Source organism: Molossus molossus, unplaced genomic scaffold (genome assembly GCF_014108415.1).
Source record: "Molossus molossus isolate mMolMol1 unplaced genomic scaffold, mMolMol1.p scaffold_m16_p_7, whole genome shotgun sequence".
Taxonomy (NCBI): domain Eukaryota; kingdom Metazoa; phylum Chordata; class Mammalia; order Chiroptera; family Molossidae; genus Molossus; species Molossus molossus.
In genome coordinates this window covers 15349925-15365049 of record NW_023425401.1, presented here as the reverse complement: position 1 = coordinate 15365049, position 15125 = coordinate 15349925, and the positions used below count along the sequence as shown (strand labels likewise).

At 44.6% G+C, this 15125-nt stretch overlaps 1 protein-coding gene across 3 annotated transcripts in view; it reads right to left on the bottom strand.

Annotated features, from left to right (window-relative positions):
* Nucleotides 1–15125, bottom strand: part of OSBPL3 (oxysterol binding protein like 3) — a 196058-nt gene that overhangs the window by 64693 nt on the left and 116240 nt on the right. For all 3 annotated transcript variants that reach the window (XM_036246210.1, XM_036246211.1, XM_036246209.1), the window contains 8 exons: nt 10532–10648; nt 10322–10375; nt 9241–9354; nt 5191–5358; nt 4480–4600; nt 2659–2762; nt 2363–2455; nt 663–819 (listed from right to left, as the gene is read on the bottom strand). In XM_036246210.1, the coding sequence (XP_036102103.1) occupies nt 663–819; nt 2363–2455; nt 2659–2762; nt 4480–4600; nt 5191–5358; nt 9241–9354; nt 10322–10375; nt 10532–10648 (928 nt within the window). The remainder of the gene's footprint in view (nt 1–662; nt 820–2362; nt 2456–2658; nt 2763–4479; nt 4601–5190; nt 5359–9240; nt 9355–10321; nt 10376–10531; nt 10649–15125) is intronic.

The window sequence follows — 15125 nt, the reverse complement described above, 5'->3', positions numbered from 1 at the left end:
AGTGGCCCATGTTCTGAAGGGTTTCAGGTTTGATTCTGCTCAAGGGCATTTACCTTGGTTGCAGGTTCGATCCCCAATCCAGGTTAGGGAGTATGCAGGAGGCAACCAATCAATGCATGTCTTTCACATCAATGTTTCTCTTTTTCTCCCCAATCCCTCCCTCCTTCCACTCTATCTGAAAATCAATGAAAAAAAAATCCTCAGGTGAGGATTAAAAAAAAAATTATACCTCATGCTTTCATTATCTCTCTCAAGAAATTAAAAAGGCCTGGCCAGTATGGCTCAATGGTTGAGGGTCGACCCATGAACCAAGAGGTCGCTGGTTCGATTTCCGGTAAGGGCACATGCCCAGGTTGTGGGCCCGATCCCCCAGTTGGGGGCATGCGGGAGGTGGCCAGTTCATGTTCTCTCTCATTGTTTCCATTTTTCTCTCTCTCCCCCTTCCTCTCTCTCTAAAAATCAGTAAAGAAAAAAAAAATTTTTTTTTTAAATAAGTTAAAAAGAAACTTCTTGCCAATACACTTCCTACTCCCGGGGAAATAAAATAAAATAAAAACTGGATTGCCTAAAATCTCAATAGATCAGGAAATTACCAACTGAGGGCCCCTCTCCAAGGACAGCCCCCATTCAGATATGCATTTAACATTTCATTAAGCACATACCTTTATGGGCAATGTGACACAGATCTTCTTGCATTTTAGAAAATTCAGATGAGGTTTCAGAGCCATCAGAATAATTTTTCTCTTCTCCAAAATCTAGTGTTGACAAATTAGGATTTGAAGAATGCAGTCTTTGTGGGCCCTCTAAAGGTTTAGGGACCTGAAGTGATACCAAAAGGAGACATTTCGTTTCAGATGCAAATTGCTTAGAATATTTTCTTGTTTCTAAGATGGGAAAGTAGTAAGAAAAGGTCAATATATAGGAAAGTCTTTCTACTGAATGATTACTTATAAGAAAAATAAATGAAAATTCCGGAAAGCACTTTCTACTATAAGTTGTACTCGCTTACTGCAAAAATAAAAAGGGGTGAGAAATCACATACAGCAGTCTGTCCTGCGGGGTTAAGTTAAAAGACCCCAGTGGATCCTGAAACTGTGGGTAGTTCTGAACCATATAGACATGCAATTTAAAACATATAAATTGTTTATTTTTGAAATTTACCTTTTAATATTTTTGAAATGCAGTTGACCATGGGAAACCAATACCCCAGAAAGCAAAACTGCAGTTAAGGGAAGACTGTTAAATTATTTGGAAATGATAGAAGCGTTAAAGCTATAGGTTGAAAATGACAGTTAAGCTGCGGGGTACTTATTTATACTCATTTCCTTCCTCCTAGCAGTAATCATCCAGTGTCTAGGTTAATAGTGGACAGGTTTAAAAATGTTTTCTTGCCCTGGCCAGTTTGGCTCAGCGGTTAGAGTGTCAGCTCTCAGACCAAAGAGTCACAGGTTCAATTCTGGTCAAAGGCATGTACCTTGGTTGAGGTTCATCCCTGGCCCTGGTTGGGTCATGCGGGAGGCAAGGAATCAATGTGTCTCTCTCATATCAATGCTTCTCTCTCTCTCTCTCCTCTCCCTCTCTCTCTCTCTACTCTTCTCTCCCACTCTATCTGAAAATAAATGGAAAATATCCTCGGGTGAGGATTTAAAAAAAATGTTTTCTTTATTTGCTCTTGGTGCTTCTAGAAAATGAACTAACTTCTCACATATTTGTACACAAATCACTCTTCACTTTGAAAGTATTTAAGTTCAACCCATCAAGTGCTTTGAACCAAAGAGTCTACAAGGATACAGCAGATGATTTATCTATAACTTTCTGATTTATTTGGACTCTAATAATGTTGCAATTTAACATGCAATGGCCAAGCTACAAACCTTGGCCTCTGGCTTAGCTGTGCATTGGGAAAATCAGGGCTAGTGTGACACAGTAAACCTCTGATGGGAAACTGGAAACAAGAAGCAAAAGAGCATCTGCACAATGTCCTGTTCCCGAAAACTCCAGCCAGGGGGCTCAGAGGGATGAGGAATCCACTGAGCAGCAGCGGGAAAGGTGGGTCAGAGCGCCTACCCAAGCAGGGAGTGGGCAGGCAGGCTAAGCAATAAAGAATGAGAAACCAAAATCCTAGAAATGGCTGTAGTCCCTCCAACCTCATACCATTTTCCTCTACCCAATATCCATTACATGCCTAGTCTAGTGTCCAGAAAGTCTAAGTGATTGAATTCATCTCTCTGCACAAGGTTTTTGAGAGAATAATCAGAATATTCCCTTGTCTATTCTCTGGCTTGAGTTCAAGCAGCCCTCAGCATGTGGTGTGCAGAGAAGGCCAACGAAGAAACCAGCCCATTGGGGAAGCAATGGTTACCTGTAGTGTTCCTTTAGCATCTTTGCCAATAGCTCTGGACCGCCACCTCCTGTGTGATCTTTTCTCCTTTTTGGGACTTTCAAAAGCTCCACCCTTTGTTTCAAAACAGGAAAGAGAGCACAGAAAGTAAGGTCCACCAAACCAAGAGGGAAAATGTACAGCAGCAAGCAACCAGCTCCATCCCCTTGAAGTTGGCCAGAGCCCCTGACCAGACAGCCCGCTGCTGGTGCGAGGCGGAGAGGAGAAAAGAAAGCACAAGTGCATCCGCATGCAAACAGAAGAGGGATCTGGCCCACCTGGATGGCGTTGATAGCTGGCGCCGAGTATGTGCGATGCAGGACGTCCATGCTCTGGAGGAGCTGGCTCATTTCCACCAGGTAGGAGTGGCAGTGTGCCAGGTCTGCGGGAGAAAAGCAGAAGACACACTCAGGAGCGCTTCTCTTGGCATTCGGGCATCACTGTGCCGCACCAGCTACTTTCCTCGTTTATCCATATTTAATGTACACCTGTACAGATAGGAACTTCAACTTCCTTTTCTACAGGAGAGGCAGTAAACTGTGGTGGTGAAAAGCATGAATCTGGAGAACCAGGCTGTCTCCATTTGAATGCACATAATGAACTGCGAATCTCGGGCAAATTATATAACTGCTTTGTGCCTGTTTCCTCATCTGGAAAGTGGGGATAATTATATACCCAGTTCACAGGATAGTTGTGAGTTAAATGAGCTAATATATACAGTGTGCTTTTAGTGCTCTGGCACATTGTAAACACAAAATCAGTATCATCATCATTATCACTTCCAGTGTTGCAATAACAGGGTGTCCGTGTCCACTTATAAGGACTGGGTACAAGTTTGACTAGTGAAAGTTGTATTGGTCTCTAAAGATAACTTGCAGGAGGAACCTGATGATCCTCTGCAGACTGACAAGATTCCTGGACCAGTGCCGGGGTCACTAACTCAAACACAGTCTTCGATGTTGTTCACTGGATGACAATAGCCGTTCCTGCCGAGGAATCAAAGCTCAAATGCATTAAGATAGTGGCTGTCAAACTTCGGTGTCATCAGAATCACTTTGAGAACCTGTACAACCACAGATTGTTGGTGTCTACCCCAGGCTTCTGACTCAGACTATCTGGGTTGGGCCTGAGAATTTGCATTTCTAGTAAGTTCGCAGGCTAGACCAATGCTGCTGGTCCAGCTCCTCAAACAATACTTCAAGGACTACTGTCCCAAATGTTACTCAGTGAAGCTCTTAAGTGATATTTACTGGGAGGGCAAAACCTATATGGCCCTATACAGTAATATCATGCAACAGAAGAAAATGCAATTTTTAAGGCTACGACTTGGCATCTTTTTTAAGAGAGGTTCTCAGTCATGGCTACACCTTAAAATTAACTGGGTAAAATTTTTAAATGACATATTTCCAAGTCCCAACCCCAGACACTTAAATCAGAACACCCACAATCCCACTGGCGACTATTTTGTTATTTAGTTCCCTGGGCGATCCTTAGCAAATTAGGGTTGAGAACAGTGAGCTGCCTATGGTGAGAGTCCCCAATCCTGGCTCCTTATTACACTCCCTTAGGGAACTTAAAAAAATCAGTGATGCCAGGGCCCCACTCCAGACCAATTTAAAGAGATACTTCTGGGGAGGGGCCAGGGCATAGGCATTCTTTGCTTTTTTGAAAGCCTCTTGGTGATTTTAATGTGCAACCAGGGGAGAGAACACCTATTTTGTGGGATCTCCATTTAGCTCACCCACTCGCCTCTCGAACAGTGATGCTCAATCTCAGATGTGTGTCAGAATCCTTCCTGGCACTAAATAAAATAAGAGAGCTGTGCAGACCCCACCCCTGGAGATGGTGGTTGAACAAGCTCACATGGAAACCAAGCATTAGTACTTAAACAGAAAAGAAAAGCTGTCTGCAGGCACCCCCAGGTGGAACATAACACCCTGCAAGGAAAATGTCCTTTGTTAATCATGAGTGCAAAGTTAATAAGCAAAATCTGAGAGGGACCGTGGACAGCGACAGGAAGGCTGCAGTGCACCCGAGGTATCAGTGCCAAACCAGTGTGACAGAGCGGGACAGAAAGAAACAGAGGTTCAAGTGACTACCTTTCGAGCATTGCTCCATGTCCTCCGAAGACTGTAACCATAATGGGACTCTCGTGTCACCACAAGAAAAGGATAAATTGCTTCCAGTTTGAAAGGAATTCTGCTTTGGTATACTGCCACGCTGTGCACAGATGACAAAGACACATTATCAATGCAAACGGAGCCCAGTGGGAACACTCGAGGGTAAAAGGATAACAACGTGGGCAAGTGCTAATGGAAACCATCTGCCTGGAAGGGGAGAGAAGCTTCTAGCAGAGAACTCCACTGCAGAACTTGGCTCTGGCTGTCACCCCAGCTGGGCCATGTCCTGCTATGAGGCTTTGAACTGCACTCAATTTCTTCTTCTGTCAAATAGTAATCACATCAAAATAATGATGTAAATGTTGGGAGTGTTGGTAATCTTGTCTAGCTATAAATGTACCGACTGTATTTCACACCAGATAAGAAAAACAAAGTCAAATTGGTCACGAGACACTGGAGCGTTCGGGGCTATTAAATGCCTCTTTACACGCTATTCTCCAATTTTCTGTCCCAGAGATGACAGGAGCTCTCCAGAGGCCCTGGTCCTGACCGACGGGGCAAACAGACTCCTTCAACACCAGCTCCAGCTCACCTGGCCCTTCCGTCCTCAGACCCAGCCCCCTCCCCAAGGTGGGACTCCCCCACCCAAAGCCACCCCTTTTCTTAGCTTCATGATTGGCAAAGTTTTACCTTCCGACTTGAAATGGAGTCCAAGACCCCGGAGGGAGAGTCTGTGACGGTGGATCCCGGGAAGAAGTGATTCACTTCGTGCGGAAACATGGCGATCTCATTCTGACGGTACATTCGATGGTGGCGGAGTTTGGACACCCACTCATCGAAGAGGTCTTCTGCCTTGGCCTAGATTGCATTGAATTTAAAGAAGGGGACACGAGCGGCACTCACTGAAAGAACAGTTCTCACATCGAGGCCGCTCCCTGCCCGTCTCCTGTCACACCACATGTGGACATGTACACTCCAGCTTTCTGACTTAGTCTACATGCATGTGGTCAATGGGGACAAGTCTGAAGAGGAAACGGAAAGTGGAAAGGGTCTTCATAAGCATACGTTTGGGCTTTCTATGAAAGGTCCAATTGCGATGCAATGTTTAAGAAAGCAAAACAGTATCCATTACATTAAACAACCAATAAAACTGAAATGTATCTTTATTTGTCTGAAAGCATGTCCATGTCCTTGTGTCCCAGCTTCTTCTAGCCCTGCTGGAAATATTAGCACCCTGCTTCTTTTTTTTTTTTCAATCCTCACCTGAGAACATTTTTGCATTTATCATCAGATAGAGCGGGGCGGGGGGGGGGGGGAGAGAAACATCCATGTGAAAGAGACACATCAACTGGTTGCCCCCCCCCCCCCCACACACACACGACCCAACCGGGGCCGCGGACAAACGGCAACCAAGGTACGTGCCCTTAGTGGGAACCAAACCCAGGTCTCTCTGGTCAGCAGGCTGATGATGCTCTAACTGCTGAGCTAAACTGTTTTATAATTCGGACTTTTCAGATTAATTTTCTCTGAACCGGAATGAATTAGGTACCTCTTCCTAAAATATTTAACCTGTTAACCTCTCTGTCAGAGAACACAATGCTGAGGAATATATGTTAATGCATGTGAAAGTTATTAAAAGAACATTTCTCCTGCTCTCGGAAATAGAAAAAATTTGATAAAGTGTAATTGGTGATTTCCAGGATTTTTCAAACTCGCACAAACATGTAGCTATTCTCTCTATGATTTAGTATCTATCAATGTCTAATTTCCATGAAGAATAACATTTGTTAATAGTAATTTATTGCAAAATACTTCAAATGTTCATAAAAGTACTACAAAGAACATAAGAAACACCTATGACTAAGAAATGACATTTTCTTAGTCAGTATTTGTGTGTGTGAGGGCATATTAATGTTTTCAAAATGAAAAACAACAGATACTTATATATGAGAACACAGACTCACGAAGTGGCAATTTACAAAACTCCCAAAGGATGCGTGATGTGTGGTAGGTTAACTTCTAAGAAGAAAACTTCAGGTTGATCCCGTTAAAATCTTTACAAAAGCCACTGCTGAGTGTAAGGACGTGGAAGTAAATGTGCCCAGCATCATTCACTTAGGAAACGTTAGGTTGGCTCTTCTGTTTGTTTTGCTGATCAGAAGCAGGTACAAAACTCAAAGCCTCTCCGGGTGCTCTCCAATGTGTCAGGTACAAGAAGAAGCAACCCAAACAGACTCATCTGTCTCCCCTAAATTACGTTCTTGAAACATCTTCATTTCCCAGCTGTGTTAACAAGGACCTCATGCCGTCGTTTGCACTGATCAGAGGCCTAGAACTCGGTGCCCAAAGTGTTCAGCTTGACTCCTTTTGTACCGGTTACACAGGGAAGAAGAATGGAAGCACCTGGCTACACAATGGGCCAGGGTTTCGTTCCATCCCCTCAAGAAGGCCCAGGGCTGTGGGTGGACAGCCAAGTAACTGCTACCAGATCCCTCACCTATACAACAGAGAGAATGGGGCTGGATGACCCACACATTAAATAAACTGCCTGCCTCCGAGGCTATTAACTGGGACCTTCAGACAATGACATGTACCTGCACTGCCAGTCGGAGCTGATGTTCAAAAGAATGAGCATGAAACAAAAACAACTCAAAGAGAATCGACACAGAGAAGTAGTTAACTATGTTGATCATATTAGTATTTAAAGTATCTCAAGGCATTTTAGTTCTTTAAAAATTAGGAATTAGCCCTGGCCGGTTTGGCTCAGCGGTTAGAGCGTCAGCCTGCGGTCCTGAGAGACCCGAGTTCAGTTCCCGCTAAGGGCACATACTTCGGTTGCAGTTTGTCCCCGGCCCTGGTGGGTTGTGCAGGTGGCAGCCACTCGATGTGTCCCTTTCACGTCGATGTTTCTCTCTCTCTCTGTTCCTCTCTCTCCCTCCCACTCTACCTGAAAAATGTCTCTCGGGTGAGGATAAAATAAATAAATAAATAAATAAATAAATAAATAAATAAATAAATAAAAATTAGGAATTAATAATCACTTTTATTCGGATAACTAGACTAATGGTGAACAAGAACCAATGATTCCTGACCACGTCAAAACACAGAACTAGCCCTGGCCGGTTTGGCTCATCGGTTAGAGCGTTGGCCTGCGGTCTGGAGAGACCCAGGTTCGGTTCCCGCTAAGGGCACGTACCTCGGTTGCAGTTTGTCCCCGGCCCTGGTTGGGGTTGTGTGGGTGGTGACCACTCTATATGTCCCTTTCACGTCGATGTTTGTCTCTCTCCTCCTCTCTCTCCCTCCCACTCTATCTGAACAAAACATCGAAAAAAAATGTCCTCGGGTGAGGATAAAAAAAACACACAGAATTAAGAGTCATTGAAAATACATGGAGAAATAACCTAAATGATGGTAAAGAAGACTGACCATTTAAATGGGGTGGAAAATATATTTTCTTAATTTTTTTTTTTTTAAGATTATAGGTCTCTCCGTCCTTTACTTCACACTAGTTGTTCTCAGTCAGGGGTGATTTACCCCTTCCCCCTGGGGGACATTTGGCGATGTCTGGAGATATTTTTTGGTTGTCTTAACTGGAGGGAGGCTGTTACTGACATCTAGCGGCCAGGGATGCCACTCATCATCCTACAATGCCCAGGACAGCCCCCCACAGCAAAGACTCTCCAGCTCACTGTGTCACTAGCCTTGAATAAGAAACCCTGCGTAACACAACTAACTACACCCACAGGTACGGGGCTTAGGCTAGGGAGCGGTGGGCTTTACTGTCTTGTGTAGTCAATCACGTGTGTGTGTCACGCGTGTATTTGCCCAAGCGCCACATACATACATACTACGGGGAGGACAGGAACATCTTCAGACACGGAGCTCATATTCTCATGCTTTTATTCTCCCAACCCTCGGCTCCCACTGCCGATAGTACAAATAATGTGCCCAAGTGAGAGAAGAGTTTTAACAGTTTCTCAATTAATTGCTAACATTCGGGTACCACCTAATAATTATATATAATAACTAAATGTATTGAGAATACTGTGGGCCAGGCATTATGCCAGGTTTTCTACATGCGGCCCTACAAGACGAGCACTATAATAATTCCCATTTTGGGGGGCGGGAAAACTGAGATTTTCAGAGGTTAAATAATTTGCCAAAGACTAAGAGCTAGTAAGGTCAGGAGTTAAACAGGATCTGAAACTCCAGAGCTCTTGTTTCATGCTTTCAACCATCTCTACCACCTGCAGGAGAGAGGGGACGGAGGGGAGCTAAGCAGCTTTGAGGGGTACTATCTGAAGGCCCACACTTTAGGGAGAAAATTCCTGACATTCAGTGCAATATGAGAATTTTAGTGGAATCCATATAAAATTAGCCAAAGCTGTAAGACACACTATTGTATGTCAAGGAACATATTCTAACCTATGGTAAACGGTTCTTCACTAAAGATGATACTGTTCAAGAGGGGGGATTGTATTTGGAAGCATGAGGATGTTTTTGTTATGGATCATTGCCACAATCACGGGGGAGGGGGTGTTTGGGGGATGAGAGGACATGATGCTAACCCTTCAGCAGTGTGACAGTCCCTCACAAAAGGGTCCATTAGAAACACGTTCATAATGAAGACCTACATGCTGTCCGGACATGTGGAAATATTAAAAAGGCATCACCAATAGTACTGTACTATAACACAAGGCAACTCAGCCACGGGAGAGAGCAGCTGGGAGGCGGTCTCACCTTCAGATGATAGATGTGCTCCTCGGTGTCCAGATCTATGCATTTTGATGACTTCTTTACAGACATCACCGAGAGGCCAACATCAATGCAGCCATGCAGCTTCTCTCTCTCTATCTGCGGAGGCACGAGGAGGTCACTTGAGAATCATGTGTTGATGTGGTAGTAACATCCTTGACACTCCTTCCCTCTATGCTTACCTGTCATCACTAATAGTGACCCTGCGACTCACCAAGCACTCAGTGTGAACCAGCACTGAGTTCTTAGTGCTGTACATGTGTTATCTTATTTTATCTGTGAGGGGTTATGTAATGAGCAAGAAGGTGAGCCCTGTCAACTGACTCCACGGCAATGAATTTACCTCTAACTGCGCTGACTCCTGCAGAATTTGTCTCCAGTGTCTAAGCTCATGGGAAAGTGATATTAATAAAAGAAGTAGGGGCAGGAAGCTAAGAAGGTTATTGTGGGCGCCACGCTACGCCTCGAGTGCTGCATGCTACGCCTCGTGTGCTGCACGCCACGCCTCAAGTGCTGCACGCCACGCCTCGAGTGCTGCATGCCACTGTACGAGATGAGCACCGTGAGAGCGTGAGGAGGGAAAGGAGGCTGGGTGAGAGAAGGGCCCCCTACGAGGGCAGAACAACAGTCATTCTGAGCCCTCGTGGGCCGTCTGCTTAGAGTTAACACCAAGGAGAACTTCATGTCACCCTCCCCAAGGGTTCTCCATCAAACCCCAGTCCCCGTACCAGGGACAGGCACCTGCCCTATGTCCTGCTCCTGTTATCTCACCACAAAAATGTCTTCTTCCACCCAGAGAACCCCTCAGTGTGACCCTAAGGCCGGAATAGACTCCTGGACACACAGTAGGGTGTTCACAGTAGGGTGTTCACCTCCACTCAGAACATGCACTGAGCCCACCTAGAACCCAGAGCTGGGTGCTGGGAGCAGCACCTCTGTTCCACGTGAAGGAACTACCCCCTCCATGGTCCCGGTTCAGAGGAATGGAATCCCCCAGGGGCACCATCTCGCCCATGAGCTGACAACTAGCCCCTCAGAGATCTTCAACAGCACGCTGATCACTTACATCAGTTTGGCTCTTGGCATATTTCAAGATTCCTTTGTCCAGATAGAAGAATCTCTGTGGGGGAGAAAGTGTAATTCAGGAACACATTCCATTTAAACGCCCGTTCTTCCCTTGGTCCCAATTCTCAATTTCAAATTAAGTGTCTACGAATGGGGTGCTGAGTGCGGCACTCGGGGTGCAAACAAAGGTGAGGCCACAGCCGGGTCTTACCTTGTGCCAGCCTTTCAAGGGCCATTTCCGCTTTTTCAGCAAAAAGCCTTTCTGAACCGGTGGCTCCTGGACGTAGTTCATCTCTCCCCTCAGTCCTTCCACCACTTCCCAGCTGTCCTGTCCCAACAAGAGAGACCATACTGAGTAGCTGTCTTTAAAATAATGATGACTTGGTGTTATCAGCAAATCCATCTAAGATGGTGAGCCTGGCTGTGTTGGTCGGCGCAAAGAAATTCAAATTTAATTTTCATACCACTCGTGGATTTTTACAGATTTAATGCTATAATCTAATGGCATCAAGCTTGATTTTTTGCACACCAAAAGCTCTCTCTTAGAAGGGAATGTCTCTCTCTCTTTTGGTGCTTGAACCTTGGCAACCACAGCTAAGGCGAAAAGAGTCCACTGTTAAGTTCTATTTTTGCTCCCTTTGCCATGATCACTCAGTTACTTTTCACTCACCAGCAGACCTCAGTCTGAAGTTTAACCAAAAGCTACAGACGTGAGGATGGAGATAGGGGTGGGATTCGATGGGAAAATGGGAAGACTGGCTTAAGGATTGGCCAAAAAGTATGAGACAAGTTGGTCTAAATAATGATTAGTTGCAAGTTAATATCTTCAAATTCCAGGTATTTAAATACTGAAAATCCTGAAGCATCAAAAGGTGCTTTCGCAACTAGTATTTTCATCTTTTCTTCCAGAAATGTTGTCTCCTTCCCCCTTTCTTTTGTTTTAAAAACTTTTTTGTTGGCCAAGTACTGCTCTTCTGTGCCATTTGCAATTTTGAAGATGTACAAACAGTTGTTACCATTAATCTCCCGTTGCTGGCTATTTAGGTTATTTCAACTAATTGACTAAAAAAGAATTTTTAAAAGGAATGCAAAAGGAAAACACTAAAAGTTCTGAAGATTTGTTTTTAAATGCTTGGGAATGCATAAACCATTGCAAAATTACCCCAAAATAGACAAAAACTGGCAATACATCAGTGGCTAAGACGAATTTTTTGGTTATCAGTATTTTTACATTTTTATTGGGATGCACAAATCTTAAGAGACAAATCAATGGATTCATACACCTATATCCTCAGTAACTACTATCCTCAGAGAGAAAACATATTGAACACGGGGTAATTAAGTTTTGATAAACATGTACCCATTATTGATATAGTACTGGCATATAACATATGTGTAAGTTTAAGGCATACAAGGTGATAATTTAATACTCCTCATTCCCTCACATAATTACCACCTTTTCTGTTGGTAGTGATAACATTTAAGATCTACTTTTCTTAACCACTTTCAAGTATGTAATACAGTATTGTTAGTTATAGTCACTGTGCTCTACATTAGATCCTCAGAATTTTTCATCTTATAGCTGGAAGTTTGTATCAACTGACGAACATGTCTCCATCCCTCCCAATCTCCCACCCACCCAACAGCCACCATTCTATTCTCTCTTTCTATTACTTTGGCTTTTTTAGATTCTGCATATAAGGAGAACATACAGTATTTATATTTCTCTATATGATTTATCTCACTTAACATAATGTCCTCAACATCTACCCATGTTGTCACGAAAGGCAGGATTTCCTCCTTTTTATGGCTGAATAATATTCCTCTGTGTGTGTGTGTGTGTGTGTGTGTGTGTGTGTGTGTGTTGCACAGTCTTCACACATTCATCCATTAATGGACACTTAGGTTGTTTCCATGTCTTGGCTATTATGACTAATGCTGCAATGAACATGGGGGTACAGATACCTCTTCAAAAGACACACATGTCCTTTTGGCCAAGATTTCATGCTGACTAACTTGGTCTTAGTCAAATCTCCAGCCCATAGGCAGGCAGTACTGGCAGAAGCCAGAGGGGCTGGGAGATGGACAGTAAAGTCTAAACCAGCACCAGGAGCCAGAAGCAATTAGACTCAAGTCTCAGGAAACAGATGATCTCATGGAAAGGGCATGGGAAATGTAGGGAGTCCTGATGCTCTGGCTTGGTTTCCGTGTTGTCCTCGAGTTCGATACATGGGAAACATCTGGTACCAAGAACACTTTCTATAACAGTCCTGAGAGCTGCCTTACATCTGATTGCACTTTACTCGGAATGCAGTTAAAGGCACATTCAAGCCCTGGCTGGTTGCTGAATGGTTAGAGCGTGGGCCGTCGGATCAAAGGGTCGTGGGTTAAATTACTGGTCAAGGGCACGTACCTGGGTTGCAGGTTTGATCCCTGGCCCTAGTCAGGGTTGTGCAGGAGGCAACCAATTGATATGTCTCTCTCACATCGGCCTTTCTCTCTCTCTCTTTCCGCCCCTACCCCCACTTCCACTGGCTCTAAAAAAAGAAAAAAATACCCTGGGGTGAGGAGTAAAAAAAAAATTCAATAATGTTTCAAGGATTCATGTTAGGACTCAATTTCTCCTGAACTCTTGAGGCATGGAACATTCCTACCAATGAGCCAGCATGGAGGGAATCAGACGGAGTTTGTTGTAATAAGCCAAAAAGGTAAATAAGCCAAAAAGGGGTCACATTTATTTGTACAAAATGTCATCTTTTCCCCTTATGTTATATTCTTCCTGGGCTCAGGATGTGAAACTCCTACATTCCAGATTGAAAGCACCTAAGAAAGTGAAGGCTCTCCGGACTGAGGAAGAAAGCTCTGCAGCCAACTCCTTCTCTGGGCTTGACCTTCAAATCCTGCCTGTCCCAGCTTCCCCGTCTGCCACTGTCCTGGAGTCACGGGCTGAAACCTGAGAGCCAGCATCCAGCCAGTGTCCCTGGCGGGAGCTGACGGAGTGCAATGGAACCTTGGGAGCACTTCCGATGGTCACAGTGATGGGAGGGTGTCTCTGGCAACTACAGACTGGGAGCCAGAGATGTTAGACACCCTGCAATGCCTGCCATTTAAAACACAAAAGAATAGTGCCCCAGGAAATACGGTCAGTGAGGTCTGCACAAACACAACAATGTGAACAATAATGACCCAAAAGGATTGGAGCAAACTTCCCAGCTCCAGGAAAGCAGGAAGCTTGTCTGTCTTGTTCGCTATTGTCAGAAACAATAGCACATAGTAGATATGAATATGCTGAACAAATTAGTGAAGCGATTACCATAGCTAACATTTATTAAGCATCGGGTAGTGTGCTACTCACCATACATACAATACTGTGCTTCATCCTTACACAATCCTGTGATATTGGATTTATTAGTATCTTTTTTTTTTTTAATTTATCCCCACCCGAGGACATTTTTCCATTTTTTGTTCAGACAGAGTGGGAGGGAGAGAGAGGAAGAGAGAGAGAGAAACATCGACGTGAAAGGGACACATCGAGGGGCTGCCACCCGCACAACCAACCAGGGCCGGGGACAAACTGCAACCGAGGTACATGCCCTTAGTGGGAACCAAACCCGGGTCTCTCTGGACCGCAGGCCGACGCTCCAACCACTGAGCCAAACCGGCCAGGGCTTAATATCTTTATTTTTTGAATGTTGAAACTGAGAAAAAGAGAATTAGGTAACTTCCCCAGTGCTATGCAGCTGCCAAGTGGTAAAGCCACCTGATTGTGAAATCTACACTTTTCATCATTCTGCTCCATATTATAGCGCATTGTATAGTCTACTGTAATTTAAACATGTGGATTCTGATGATGAACCAGAAATGCCATAGGGCAGGGAAACAGGTGGGTAAATCCAGGAAGTGGCCAAGATCCTGAAGCAATCTTAAGGAGTTAAAGGTTGCCCTATGGTCAGACAAGCAAGGTCTGGGACCCCACTGAGACCTACCACAATGTTTCCTACAAGGTAGTCCCACCACAACAGGGCAAGAAATCAGCCTGTACATTTTAATGCTGCTAAGTCTTTGCTCATTGGCTTTTTTACATCTGGATGTCTGCCCCATCTACTTCTCAGCTGGAGAATTCTCACTAAGCCCCCAACCTCCTCCTCAGACAGAAATTCCTCCCTCCTCAGCACCTACACAAAACTCACTTGCATTGCCTGTCTCCCTAGCTGGAATGTGCCTTCCATGAGGACAGGCGCTGGATACTGTTTATTATAATCTCACTACTTGGGACATAGGGGCCCTAAATAAACACTTACTGAATGAGTCTTAGGAGCAAGGAGGGGAGTATAAAAAGGACCCCACAAGGCCCATGGGTGAAGGACTTTAACACTGTGTCTGGATTGAGATGAGTTGGTACTCAGGGCAGAAAAGAAGAGAAGACAGTTTCTCTTGGCTTAAAAGGGCTGGGTGTCAGGGAGTGGCTCCACCTGTTCACCACATACCCAGCGAGCCAGGAGTAAGACCTGCACCTTGAGCTGAGATACACAGTACAGGGTGGACTTGGGCCCCTGGGGAGAACAAGGACTTGCTGACCCAGCACAACGTGGCAGGGCTGATGTCTCGCCCTGGGGGTGTCAGGCTTAAAGCTCACCATGCATAGCAGGTGGAGAGAGAAATATGACAGGGTGTGGGGGAGGTGGCTCTTAAGGTTTTTGCTTGAGTTTAACTGAACACGGTCTGGCACTGTCATCTGGCATTAAATTCAGTGTGTTTTACTGAATGTCTACAAAGTGCCAAATATAGAAAGACTTTGTGGTTGG